We start from the raw sequence: 13,291 nt of genomic DNA, 5'->3' as shown, positions 1-13,291 counted from the left end.
AATTGAAAATAAGGTTTTTATGCGGGTACTCTATAATATTCTTGTCCATAAGTATAACAGTGTAAGTCTATTTAATTTGTTCTGTTATATTGTCTATCAGGCAGTATACGATATTCGTAAGCCTGATCAAGAAACATAGTAACATTCCTACTAAACGAACTGCACTAGAGGTGTAATTTAAGCTGCAAGATAAGTTGTCTAAGTTTAATACTTAGAGTAAGGGGTCTGTTTAAATAATAATTCAAATCAGCAATGGTAATATTTTCGTTTGCAAACATGAATAATAAAATCTCCAGATCTTCAGTCTGTTAGGATCCTTGTGAATAAAGCAGTTAAGATCCACATACTGTAATTGCACATATTCTCATGTGTCATGATGAGACCCCAGACACTGTTGTGCTTATCTAAGGCCAGAGTGGCCTCTTTTACGAATAAAATGGCAAGAGTAATGTTTTAATTTAACTGAAACTATTCTCTGAAGCCTTGCATCGTCCAACTGGTATCTCAGATCATGCAGAAAATCGTCCCCAATGGGAATGTAGGTCACTGTATTGAGCTGGACTGTGCAGCTTGTTTTGTGCCATTCTCAGAGGAACTGAAGGAGTTCTTTGTGATACGCTGCATGTGGCTGTGAGGTTTTCTTGTCATTTCTAGCCTGGTCTGACTAGCTGCTTTTACAATGTGATGGGTGCATTTCAGGATACTGGTGTAAATACACTCTAGTGAAATGACTCAAAAAATTAAAAACGTACAGGTGGTAAGAAAAATAAACACAATGCATACTTCCTCCTGTCTGAAGTATGTTTATTTATGTTTATTTGGCTCAATGCCTAGCCATCTCTTTATGGATTTTGTTTGCACTTTCTCATTGATTCTACTATGTCTCAGTCAGAGTTTCTACAGTATAATGCAAACATACTGAACAAATGAATGACTTACAGGTTTGGGCAAAACTCAAAGTTTAAAATTTGACAACTTGGCGGTTCATGAGATTCCACACAGTAATCATAGTTTTTCGGGGAAACAAGTACTTGAGGAAAGAGGTGTGAAAAGATGTAAATCTTATGGTTTTTTTTTTTTATAATTACAGTATTTTTGTGCTTTAGTACAGTCAAAATACTTACGTACAGCACCTTTAACTTGTGTGTAATACCTGAATGTTATATGTAGCCTATATCGCAATTCATATTGAAAAAATAAATATCCTTTGAATATCCTTTTATTTTAATTCCACTTTAAAATTCTAATTCTAATTTCGCATCCTGTTTGATAACTCAATTCAAATTCATGAATGGATTTGCAGTTTCAGTAGAATTCTCAGTTCATTTTTGAATGGCTTGTAACCCTGATGATTTGGGGTTGTGATATATTTAGAACAATATAACACAGGTATCACATCGTGGAGCCCTCAGCTGTGACATCCGCTGGCATGATGCTAAAAAGGGAATGACATGAAGGTGCTAAGACCCACTACAGAGGATGATAAAGACACTTTATAGTCCACCTGTGGTCCCTAGTTTATATGCCCATGATCTCTTTACACACACACACACACACACACACACTCGTTTACACACTCTCACATTCACACAGAATGCATGCTGTCCATAAAAGCAGATATTTTCTTATATAGTTTCAGTGAGCTGCTTGATGTAATTTCTCCTTTTGTAAAGCTCATGTTACATTAGTCTCTGTTCATTCTTTTCTGTATTTATAGCTGCCGGCATCAGAATCTCTCAAATGTCCACTGTCACTGTCATTTTGCGAGTGAAACAGAACTGTTCAAACATCTGTATCAGGTTTATTTACATTGGTTGCTTTATTAATAATATAAGTGTCAGGCATCACAAAAAGCCAAGAGAGAGTATAGTTGTGTGTATTCATTGGAAGACTGGATGGAAAACTGGCCACTGCTCACGTCTATCACAACAGAATGCCATGGTGTTAGACTTTCAAGGTGCATGAGAGACATTTTACACAGTTACACTGAGAAAAAAAAAAAAAATGGTGTTGGAATAATTTTCACTATTTTGCTAGTAGATTTTATAAACAGTTACAAAAAAATGGCAAACAGAGCATTGAATGAAATACAATTTTGAATTAGAAAGACTGAATTAATATGTTCTTGTATAATCTTTGGTTTATTTACTTATAATAAATAAACTTTAGTTTTTTACAGTGCATGCCTATGCTTTTATGTCCAAAACTGCTGACTTATTTATTTGTTTTTTTAGAAACATGTTTTCATATATGTATTATTAAAGCTTGAAGTGGTGCTGGTAACATTTGAGATGAAGGGATGTTTCGGATGAAAGGAATAGGTGCAGCCTCTCATTTCAGGGACTTTCCTTTTTCTTCAGGGTCATAGAGAGTGAGAGTGAGAGAGAGAGAGACTGTTGCTCTGTGGGTCTTACTGTACATCTCGTCTCTGCAAACAAGACCAACACAGAAAGATACAGAATGCTTACAAAGGGTGTGTTCTAAAAAAAAAAAAAAAAACCTGTCACTTCTCCGTCACTAAACAAACAACCTGCTCATTAACCATAGAAAGCAATCGAGAAAAATGTATGTCACATTGGCACGCTCTCAGTTCCTTTATCTCTAACTTCAGTGACTGGCTCTCAACACTTACAGTATGTGACAGAGACATCACTTTCTTTTTTATCAGACCCAGTATTCCTCAAAATGTTTTCTTATGCTTTTACCGTGAGTATTTCAGGAGTGGCACTAGTGTAATATCAGCTGATAATACACAATATTTTCTTCTCTCACAGCTTTTCAGCAAGTATCGCCACCATACAGTTTTTTTTTATTTCTATTTGAAATAAATGCTGCTCTTTTGAACCTTGTATTCATCAGAGCATCTTGAAAAAGTGGATCACCGTTTCCACAAAAATAAGCATCAAAACTGTAAATGTTGATAATAATAAATGTTTCTTGAGCACCAAATTATCTTATCAGAATGATTTCTGAAGGATCATGTGACACTGAAGACTGTAATGTAATGATCGCTGAAAATTCAGCTTTGCCATCACATTTAAAAATAATATATTCAAATAGAAAACAATTATTTCACAATTTATCTGTTTTTACTTTACTGTACAGCATTGGTGAACATAAGAGACTTTAAAATGTTTCAATGTTTAATGCTTCAAAAGCATTTTACAGACTTTTAAACGGTAGTGTATAGACACACATACATATATTCAACTATATATTTTTAAAGCAGTGGTCAGTGGGAAACGCTAAATCAAGCCACCTTTTATTGAGATTTTACTCTCCACTGTGGGTAAAGTGGGCTGAAGTGCTAGATGAGTCAGCGTATGCTTTGAGGTTAGTGGTAATCCAGCTCTGCACCCCCCCCCCCCCCCCCTCCCCCTCCCCAAAACAGGTGCGTTCTCATGGGCCGCTTATCCGGCTTCACAAACCGCTAGAGTTACACATTCTGTATCTGTGTTGCCATGTGCTGCACTTCCGCTATAACTCTGTTCGGCTAATTGATTGTGGATAGACTGAAGGCTTAATTATTCCACTGGTGCCTAAGATGTGGTCAGAGGTTAAATCCATCATGCTCTGATGTCATCTCTTTGGACAGTGAGCGAGGTGTGTGCTGTCATAATGATGAAATACTGTGTTATAGTGGAGTTTTGTCATCAAATTAAATCTACCATTATGCTCAAATGCACTATCATGCTGGATGCCGCATATTACATCCATATAAGATATAGACACTATACTGCAGGTCACACAGAGATTCCGGAAAACGCACATTTGTCCTGGGATCGTTTAATTTTGGTTAATTCACACTACCAGTGATTTTCTGGAATCTGTGCATGCGTTCACACACATCCCGCAAAGATCCCGTGAAGACACGTGACATCAGGATGTGACTTGTAATGTACGTGTCGTGTCGCAAACGTTAGTGTTGAGGTAAAACAGCGGAAGAGTTTGCATTGCTTTGAACAACATGGCAGCTGATCCGGCATTAGATGCTGATGTGCAAACTTTCATCCTTAATTCCTTTGTCCCTTGAAGTACACAAACTTTCTTCGTTGTTAATGTGCAACGTGAACGCTGACCTGCATTTAAAAACCCTGGTCAAAGAGTCGCACGAGTACTACGTCATTGTGACAATACATGCATCATCACTACGGCACACCCCTTACGGCATTGGTCCTTCCTTTTGTTCACACAGGGTGCATTCTGGGACTGGTCCCAGCAATGTTACTAGGTCCCCATCCCGGGATCAATCCCGGGGTGTGTGTACATTCACACAGAAGACACTCTAGCATATCTATGGTAATTTTCTGGGATCAACAAAGGGGAAAAGGGAGAAAGGGTGTGAAAGGGGAGTTAGTTCACAAGTTCACACTTGGCATGTTTGGTTCGATTTAAACGAACTCTGGTGCGATTGCTCTGTTAGTGCAGGTCATTTGAATAAGCGTGAATGCTGCCATCCGTGCACTGGTGCGCACCGAACAAGAGGACTGAGGCCGCTGAAAATATGGGTATCGGTCCGCTTCCAAATGAACTCTGGTGCGGTTCAAATGAAATATGAACACAACACTGACCAAAGACATGTAAGCGAACCAAAAATGGGTCATAATGTCACAAGATGTGACCCTAAAAGGACATAATGCTGAAGCATACCTGTTTTTTCTCATTATAGTCACGATGTTGCCCATCACAGTTTGGTATAGGCATCAGAACCACGTCTCCTTGCAGCACATCTTCATATGTGTGTGTGACAGAGGGATTCCTGCTGCTGTTTTGACTCCTTCATAAGCTCTTCACGAGTTCTCAGCTGGTCAAAATAGCATCATATGTAGGCTACGCACATACAACGAGCGCATTTATCCCAGCACACAGCATTGTTTTGGATGTTCCGTCGCAAAATATACATAATAAAAAGCCGACCAATCAGGTTGTGGACGTATCCCTATGCCTTTAAGTTCAGTGTTGAAATACCAGTGTGAACGCTAAGCGTTTTTTTTTTTTTTCAGACCAAACGTACCAAGCCAACCGAACTACAGGTGTGAACACACCCTTAATCTGCAGTCTGCCACATTCACATTGAAATGTAATGTTTCAGCTACTTGTGATGCTATTGCACCATCTGTACCCTCTCAATCTCATGAAATTTTATGTCGACTTGCCATCAGACCGCTATTGAAGTCATTGAATAAGTGGCAGAATTTCTTCAACAATTGGACAAATTAAGCCCAGATGCTCTTGTGGGAAAATTGACAAGAAATTCCTGGACTTAAGCCTTTTGTAAAGCTAAAATAGAAATCAAAAAGGAGTGAAACTGTAGGCAGATTTTGTACGGTCTGATTGTGTTTATAGCTCATATTGTACCATAGGTGACGTATTTCCCTGTATAACTGCTGAAGTCATATTTGTGTTGGTGGCATTTTAGAGAATCTGTAGGAGAGTTTGCAGGAAGTGGTTCCAAACAAACAGGAAGTCACAGTTCTCAAACAGGAACTCGAGAGGGTAGCCTACTCACAATATTCATGATGTTACTGAAATCAACAATGATTATGCTATTTCGAGAAAAGTCAGACTAATAGAGAACTGTTTGACTAGAGCTGTTTCTTAGGTCAACATAAATGCAAATATCACCATAACCAAATGCTTTTAGTGTATACAAATGTTAACCAGGCATGTGTTTTTATATTTAGACAACTATTCAAAGTATGTTTTGTATCTACAGTATTACTTGATTGCCCCCATTTTTTAGTATAAGACCACCGGGCAGTATATTTAGGCCTGGTTTCACAGACAGGGCTTAGATTAAGCCTGGAGTAGGCCTTAGTTTAATTAGGACATTTAAGTAGCTTTTACAAACGTGCCTTAAAAAAAAATGGTGTGCATTTTGAGACAAAACAATGGGACTGACAAGATATGTCAGTGCAAGTTGCTTTCCGTTTCGACAGCTCAAACATGCCTTTTAGTCTGGGACTAGGTTTAAGCCTAGACATTACTGTCCTGACTTTACAGGTTTCCTCTTACACCTAAACCAGCGGCTCACACATCTGTAACATACTTTACCAAACACTCATCAGGTCATGTGACTTCATTTTGTCCACCTGAATGCAGTATTTTAAACTCATACAGAACTCAACAGTAAGAATAGGGTAAATACGTTTTTATGTCTTTTTTTTAGAGACTGAATATTATTGTTGCAGATTGTATTTATTTAAATGTCACTACATTAGTATTATGTTGCTAGCCAACATACTGTAGATGGAAAAACTTGAGATAATCTTGAAATCATCAGTTAGAGTGGGTTGAAAATTAATGAACAACCAGCAATGTTTTGCATCATTTCCAGTTGTTACTGTAACACAGTACTTTTTTATTACTTTATTCATGTAAAGAAAGCATTTCTGGTGCATAACAAAATTCATTACTAAAAGTAAAATATAGCCTATAATATTTAGTGGTGGGGCAAACAAAAACCTTTAAAAATCTAGCAATGGTCTACAGGTCTTAGTCGACTTGCTATGACCCCTTTGACTTTTTGACTGTCAGTTCAGACTTCTGCATTTGCCATTAGGTCATGAAGGTACGTGGGTGGACCCCCTCCCCTCTGACTGACTGATCTTAAAAGAGAAGTTCCCTCAGGCAGTTCATCACTGGATGTCCTGTCTTTATGTTTAAGTCCTGTGTGACTAATATCTCTACACATCATCTGCAAACACAAACGGATGATGTGTGGTTCTTCTTCCTCTCATGAATGTGCACTTCTCTCTTTCCTCTTAATGCAAACACTGATCTTCACTCTTCAGTGTTGCTTATACAATCACAGATAAGTATCTGCTCTAATTAAAACGGTCTCTCTGCTTTGGTGGTTAGTCACTCAGGTCTTCGGGTTTCACCTTCAATCCGCACATTCCCACTGTAATGGCGCACAAGCTCTGTCTCCTTTTCTGGAAGTCTGAACTCCTGGATTGTGAGCCTTGTCAGATTTTGAGGGGTGAAAAAAAATATTTTAACACACTTATGCAATGTCATAAGCAGAGGATTATAGGTGCCCCGTCCGTGGAGGAATAATATGCCTTTGTATGGAGGTTCAGAAAGACAGGAGCAAAGGGGATTTAATAGATTTGGTGAATGTAGTTTTCACACCCATGTATAGAAAAGTGTCCTTCTGTTTTTATACTGGTATTGTGATTTTGGTGATCTTGCTATTTTAAAACGGAAGCTTGGAAATGCAGAAAAATAAAATGAGGTCAAGATCTGTGTGTATAACAGGGAATTTTGTCTTTTTTTGTTGTGCAGTTTAAGATTTGCCTCCATCTAATCATCAACGATGGATAAAACCAATTCCATGCCCTACATTTTTTTTTAAATAATACATTTCATTCCACATTACAATATGGAAGAAAATATCAGTAATCTTTTCTGTAATCAGAACTTTAATATTGCAATGTATATTTATATTGCAATAATACATTGCACTGTATTAATGTAATTTTTTTAGTTTGTTTAATTCATTTTGTTTAAATATGTTATCTTGTGCGGTCAATGTGGATTGCTGAATTTGGTTATGTAACTTTTACAGTAAATATAAAGTAATGAAACTGCAAAAGCAACACGATTGTTTTACCTAGTATGTCGGCATGTTGTGATATTAGAAGCATGAGAAAACAATGGAGATCCAAAACTAACAGAGATCCCTGATCCAGAACTGTTTAGGCTACTATTCCCGTTCCATGACAGCATCTCGGAGCAGAGTTTTCTGGGAAAGACACATGAGACATTCCTGTTTCTCTCAGAGTTTTTCTCTCTTTCTTTGAGGTAATGTTAGCAGCAAGGTGATATATACTGAAAGACGCATTTCATTGCATTTCTTGTTTGACTGGACTTCTCACCCTCTCAGCTTACGGTCTCTAGAGAGGCCCAGTGTGTGTGTTGGACAGAAAGAGATTGTCTCACTTTCTGTCAGCCTGTCAGCTTCCTTTCAGATTCCACATTCAGAAACTCATATCACATTTAATTCTACGCACATTGTTTCTATCCCGACATACTTCCTCTGAAAGCCGATGGAAGTGAGAAGCTATGTTTCAGCAGTGTGCCTGCTTCTGTTCAAGCGAGACATCCAACAGTAATCCGAGTGTCCCAAGCACATATCAGATCTCTCACAGTATGCATTTACTTTACACGTTGCTTTCTCTCTTGCAATTCTGTAATTACCAGTTAGATTAAAAGGGCAGCATAACTTGGTTGTGTGATTGCGTTCTGAACTGAACGCAAATTTATTTTACATTTAGCCCTATCATTATCTAGAGAGATGCATACACAGTCTGAAAAAAATATGCAAACATTTTACCTTTAGGGCAGGGCTGGGCAACTCTGGCCCTTGAGAACCATTTAGTTCCAACCCTGATCAAACTCATCTACCTGTCGTTTTTTAGTAATCCTGAAGAACTTGATTAGCTTGTTCAGGTGTGTTTGATTAGGGTCGCAGCAAAACTCTGCAGGAAAATGGATCTTGAGGGCCAGAGTGGTCCTGCCCTGCTTTAGGGTACAGATTGTCACGGCGGTAGTACACTTAGAGAGACACATTTGTCCTAGCCTGGCTAACGTTAGACCTAGTCTCATTGAGACGTGGTCTGGGAACCACATGTTCATTTTCTCGTATTTGAGGCGTGGTTTACGAATTGCCCAGAGCCGTTTATTGGGCGCTACGAATGTCTATCAAATGCGCCTGTACGTAGCTCATAGCCAATCGTTTCAATTATACCAGATGACGTATGTAGAGTGACAGAAATTCGACGCTGAAGAAGATGTTCTAAACTTGTGTTCTAAACTACTAAGAACACTATCTAAGGCTGCATCGAAAGGTAACTTCGCGTCTGCTGCCATGTTGGATCCATAGATATAAACAAACTGCTTCGGTGTGTCGCATAGACGTCGTCATCGTCTTGCTGCTCCCTCCCCGTTCTCTGATTGGTCCCCTCGCTGAGGCGAAAGTCTGGTCCATGGAATCCAGGCTGCCTAGCAGCGTGAATAAAATCGCGCTGCGCGCAAGGCAGCATGGGAAAAACCCAGGCTACATTTGTCCCTTATCTTCCTCTAAAGGTGCATATTAGTACCTTTGAGTAGTAATGTACTACTATGTTAAAGGTTACTACTATGAAGGCCCGGATAAACTTTACAACAATATTCTTTAAGAGTAATGCACCAGTGACAAGCTGTTGTACCTAGGGCTGGGTGTTGAGTTCGATACTGTTTGAGACCGAATTGCCTCGAAAAAGTTGCTCCGTCTTCAACTATAAGGAGAATTGGAGCTTGTCACAAATGAACCAAAACTCAGCGTATAGGCTACTTGCCACACAGACATGAGAAATAGGCATATAGAGAGCTTGAAATGTCTAACTTTTAAATGAACCAATTCGACTGAGACTGCCAAAACACTAGTTTATTAATAAACAATTTTAATGTGTCCTTGCTTTTTTGCCCCGACACATTCATAATCATTAGGCTCCTTTTGCCAGTGCTTTGCGGCAAGCTTTATGCGTGCGCTTGAGCGCAAGGCATACATTAAGCGTCTGCTAAATGACTAAATGTAAATGTATATATTCCGCCCCCCCATGTGAGTCTTTGAGTCTGTTAAAAAAAGTCAACAAACTGAAAAAATTAAACCAAAGTTTTTTTTTTTTAGGTAATATGTAATGTAATCATGTCAAAACGGATTTCATAAAATTGGTATCGAAAAAAGTATCGTTCAGGAAACTGTATCGAAGTCAAGGTATCGTATCGATATCGATTTTTTTTTAAACTATACTCAGCCTTAGTTGTAGCCTTAGGTACAAATTTCTGTTAATTTTGAGTGTGTAAGCAGCATGAAAATTATTTATTTATTTAATAAAATATTTTAGAATGTATTATTTTATTAAATAGTAAAAACATCTATATATTATTTTTAAATAAAGTGAAATGAAATGTACTTATTCATTTTCATTCTAGTGACCTATTTTTAAAGTCTTGCGACCTATCCAAGGGACCCAGAATTTGAAATCTGTACACTGCATTATAAATTTCTATATATATTATGATATATATGTATAGACATTTGTCGCTCTTGATTGGGTATTTATATACTAACTTTTTTGTGTGTAATTTTTCATTTGAAAAATGATTTCATTCACCATTAAAAATAGACTGAAGAATAATTGATCAGACGGGGATCTGCGGCATGTCATTCGTAGCTTAAGCAAAAAGTGGCTTTTGAAGATTTTTTTGAGGACTCTAGTTTCTCTTGCCTTTATATCATGGAAAGAAAGTTTTAGAAAGTGGCGGTTTATCTTTTATCTGTAACTTGTGCCTCCTGCCTCTGTCATTTCAAAGGTTTGTGTATGTGTATTTCTCATGGAGGCCCGTACTGTTCTTTGTCATTTAGATAAACCACTTCCTGACAACTGGAAACAAAAATCTATTTATAGCTTTGCGTGTCCTAATTCCACTCATTTTGTTCTTCAGAACTATTTTTGCTACATGGTTTTATTTATTCTCCCCCTCACCGTGTCACTTCCTGCCACATCCTGTACGTATTAGGTGAGGTTTGTTAGTAAGTTCAGCGATGTCACTTGAATGAAAAGTGACCTGCACATCATCAGCAGTCTTTTTTGTTTTCTTTGCTAATCTAAACATGTTGTTAAAAACTTTTAATGATACGTACAGTGGACTCCAAAAGTAGGACACTACTATTTGAAATGCTCCTATTTTGAATCCTTTTTTAATTGAATACAATTTGTCATTACACACGACCAACTTAACAATTTTTCTGAAAAGTAAACACATTTCAGAATGTTTAATGACAGCGGCACTCGAACTGCATTATAAAACAACTCCTCCAAAGAGCATATTGTGCTTGGAATGGAAGGAAGAATATGTCTGTACAAATACTCACCTATTCAATGTCACTAATTCACTCGACATACGAATATGTCTCATTCATTTACAGTATAACATAACAGTTTTCATTTTTCCACAATCTTTTTCATGTTTTAATCAAACAAAACCCCACATTTTCAAAGTCTGGACCCTGCTGTTTGACAAACAGTATTTGTAATTGTTAGACATTACTTGTTGTCACAGTGTTCCTGTGATGTCACCCATCAGCACAAGTGAGTTCTATGCAAAAAAACCACACATGGAAATGAGGGTGGACAGGGACATCTGGCACACAAATATGATTATGCAATCCGATGGGGGAACACATGCAAGGCATAATGCAAATACTAAGAGAAGACCTTTTTTTTTGTTTAATTTTGTTTAGCAGCATTTTGCATTTTGTTTTTTATTGAGGAGGGTTAAATTTGCTTCGTCACCTTACATATAAAGACGTTGTCAAGTCCTACTTAAGTGGGTTAAAAACACTTAACACTTAAGTCTTAAAATTGCATTTAATGTTGACTATAATACATTTCATGTAATTGTAAATAACATGCAATTAAAGGGATAGTTCACCCAAAAATGTTCACTCACACCCTCAAGTTGTTCCACACCTGTATGAATTTCTATCATCTGTTGAACACAAAAGAATATATTTTGAAGAATGTCTGTAACCAAAAAGTTGATGAACCCCATTGACTTCCATAGTATTTTTTTCCCAATACTATGGAAGGTCCATCAGATGTTTGGTTACCGACATTCTTCAAAATATCTTTTTGTCTAATGTAAGAAATAATCTTCATTTTTTGGGTGAAAACCTTTAAGAAAACATTAAATTCAGTTTGCACTTTAGTAATTTCCTTTAAGTATATTATTTCCGTAGTAAGTACTCTTTAAAAAAAATAAAAGTGTACTTCTTTTTCACAAGGGAATGAATGGCTCCCTAGTGTTCGAGAAAAACAAATTTGAGGACAAAATGTTTGTGTTCAATATTTTTTTTTAATGTTATCGTGAAAAGTGTTATTGACATTTTCACAAATTTACAAATGAATTTAAATTGAATTTCGGCCATTAAATATAACTTTGCTGTTATAGTGAATAGAATAAAGTCAGTTTTTTACAACAAATTTTTTAATACATTTAAATTGAATATAGGCCCATACAGTACACATAACCTTGATGCAATAGTTTGTAGAATAAAGATTCTTAATAATAATAAGTCCGTTTTTCAGATGATATTTTAATTATAGTAACAATATAAAACAAAATTCTGTTTAATCTGTCTGTCTCTTGGGAAATATACTTGGGCTTCTCAGTGATGTGTGCTGTTTCATCCAATCAGGGCTCTTTCCCAGTAATAGGTTGTTAAAACAGGATTGATTCGTCTTCTTTCACACATCTTCTCTTAATTAAGAGCCATGATGTGATCCAACCGAATACCAGCACCATTTGCCATATCAACAGTCTGCAACCTAATAAGCGTGTCAAGACCGGTGAAAGCACACCACTGTAAACAGAACCCTACAGATGCCCAGACATGCACATGCTCACACGTACAGACAGTTCGATAAAAACTTGTTGAGTAATATTATTATTTAGCAATCAACAGTAGAAAGTCTTGAAAATTGCCACGTCTGTCTGGGTGTGCAATAAACTTGGAATGAATTGTGTTGAAAAGCAAAGCAGAAGTTTAATGCTGAGTTTAATAATGTACAAAGGTTAATTGTGTATCTTTTCCTGCAGACCCATGCTTGACAGTCATCCCTCCGTGTATGAACGAAGCCGACCGCTTCAGTTTAGAGGCGCTTCGGCACATTCACAAGCAGCTAGACGACGACAACGATGGAGGAATTGAAGTGAATGAGAGTGTGGAGGTGAGCATATGTCATTTAGACCTGGGAAATTGTGTTGTGCCTGTCATTTAATACAATAATGCATTTGTTGGAGTGGGGAGGGGGCATGTTTCTATATGTGTGCATGCATTTTGTGAGGGGGTCGAGGGGGCTTAAAAACAGGTTAGTAAAGATTAAACCTACCAGGGACCTCAAAGGGCAAAGTTGACTTTGATTCTTGCCTGCAAGAAGAGACCATTGACATATGAGTACTTCTCCCATAGGGCTACTATATTACTATGTGTGTGTGTGTGTGTGTGTTGGTTTTCATGATGAAAAATCCTTGCATAATTTGCTTCATGAGATGTTAAAGCTTTATGTCACATGCATGTCTTCCTAAACGTGATCGAAACATGCAACACATTCTGTACCAGTTAAATATAATCTTGACTTTGACATGATTTATGTGACCATACATGCTAATTGCCATTTTGTTTCACAGAAACAGTGTGTTTAGATGGAAACAAATCTTTTCCAATAAAAGGAGTCCACAA

At 37.4% G+C, this 13,291-nt stretch overlaps 1 protein-coding gene across 1 annotated transcript in view; it reads left to right on the top strand.

The window, feature by feature from the left end:
* stim2b (stromal interaction molecule 2b) overlaps positions 1 to 13,291 on the top strand; it is a 51,937-nt gene that overhangs the window by 15,588 nt on the left and 23,058 nt on the right. Inside the window, exon 2 of the mRNA XM_084403983.1 lies at positions 12,649 to 12,779. Coding sequence (XP_084260109.1) covers positions 12,649 to 12,779 — 131 coding nt within the window. The remainder of the gene's footprint in view (positions 1 to 12,648; positions 12,780 to 13,291) is intronic.

The sequence above is a fragment of the Rutilus rutilus genome (genome assembly GCF_951802725.1).
Source record: "Rutilus rutilus genome assembly, chromosome: 3".
Taxonomy (NCBI): Eukaryota; Metazoa; Chordata; class Actinopteri; order Cypriniformes; family Leuciscidae; genus Rutilus; species Rutilus rutilus.
Note: the sequence above shows the minus strand (reverse complement) of the source record. Positions and strands in the feature narration are given on the sequence as shown.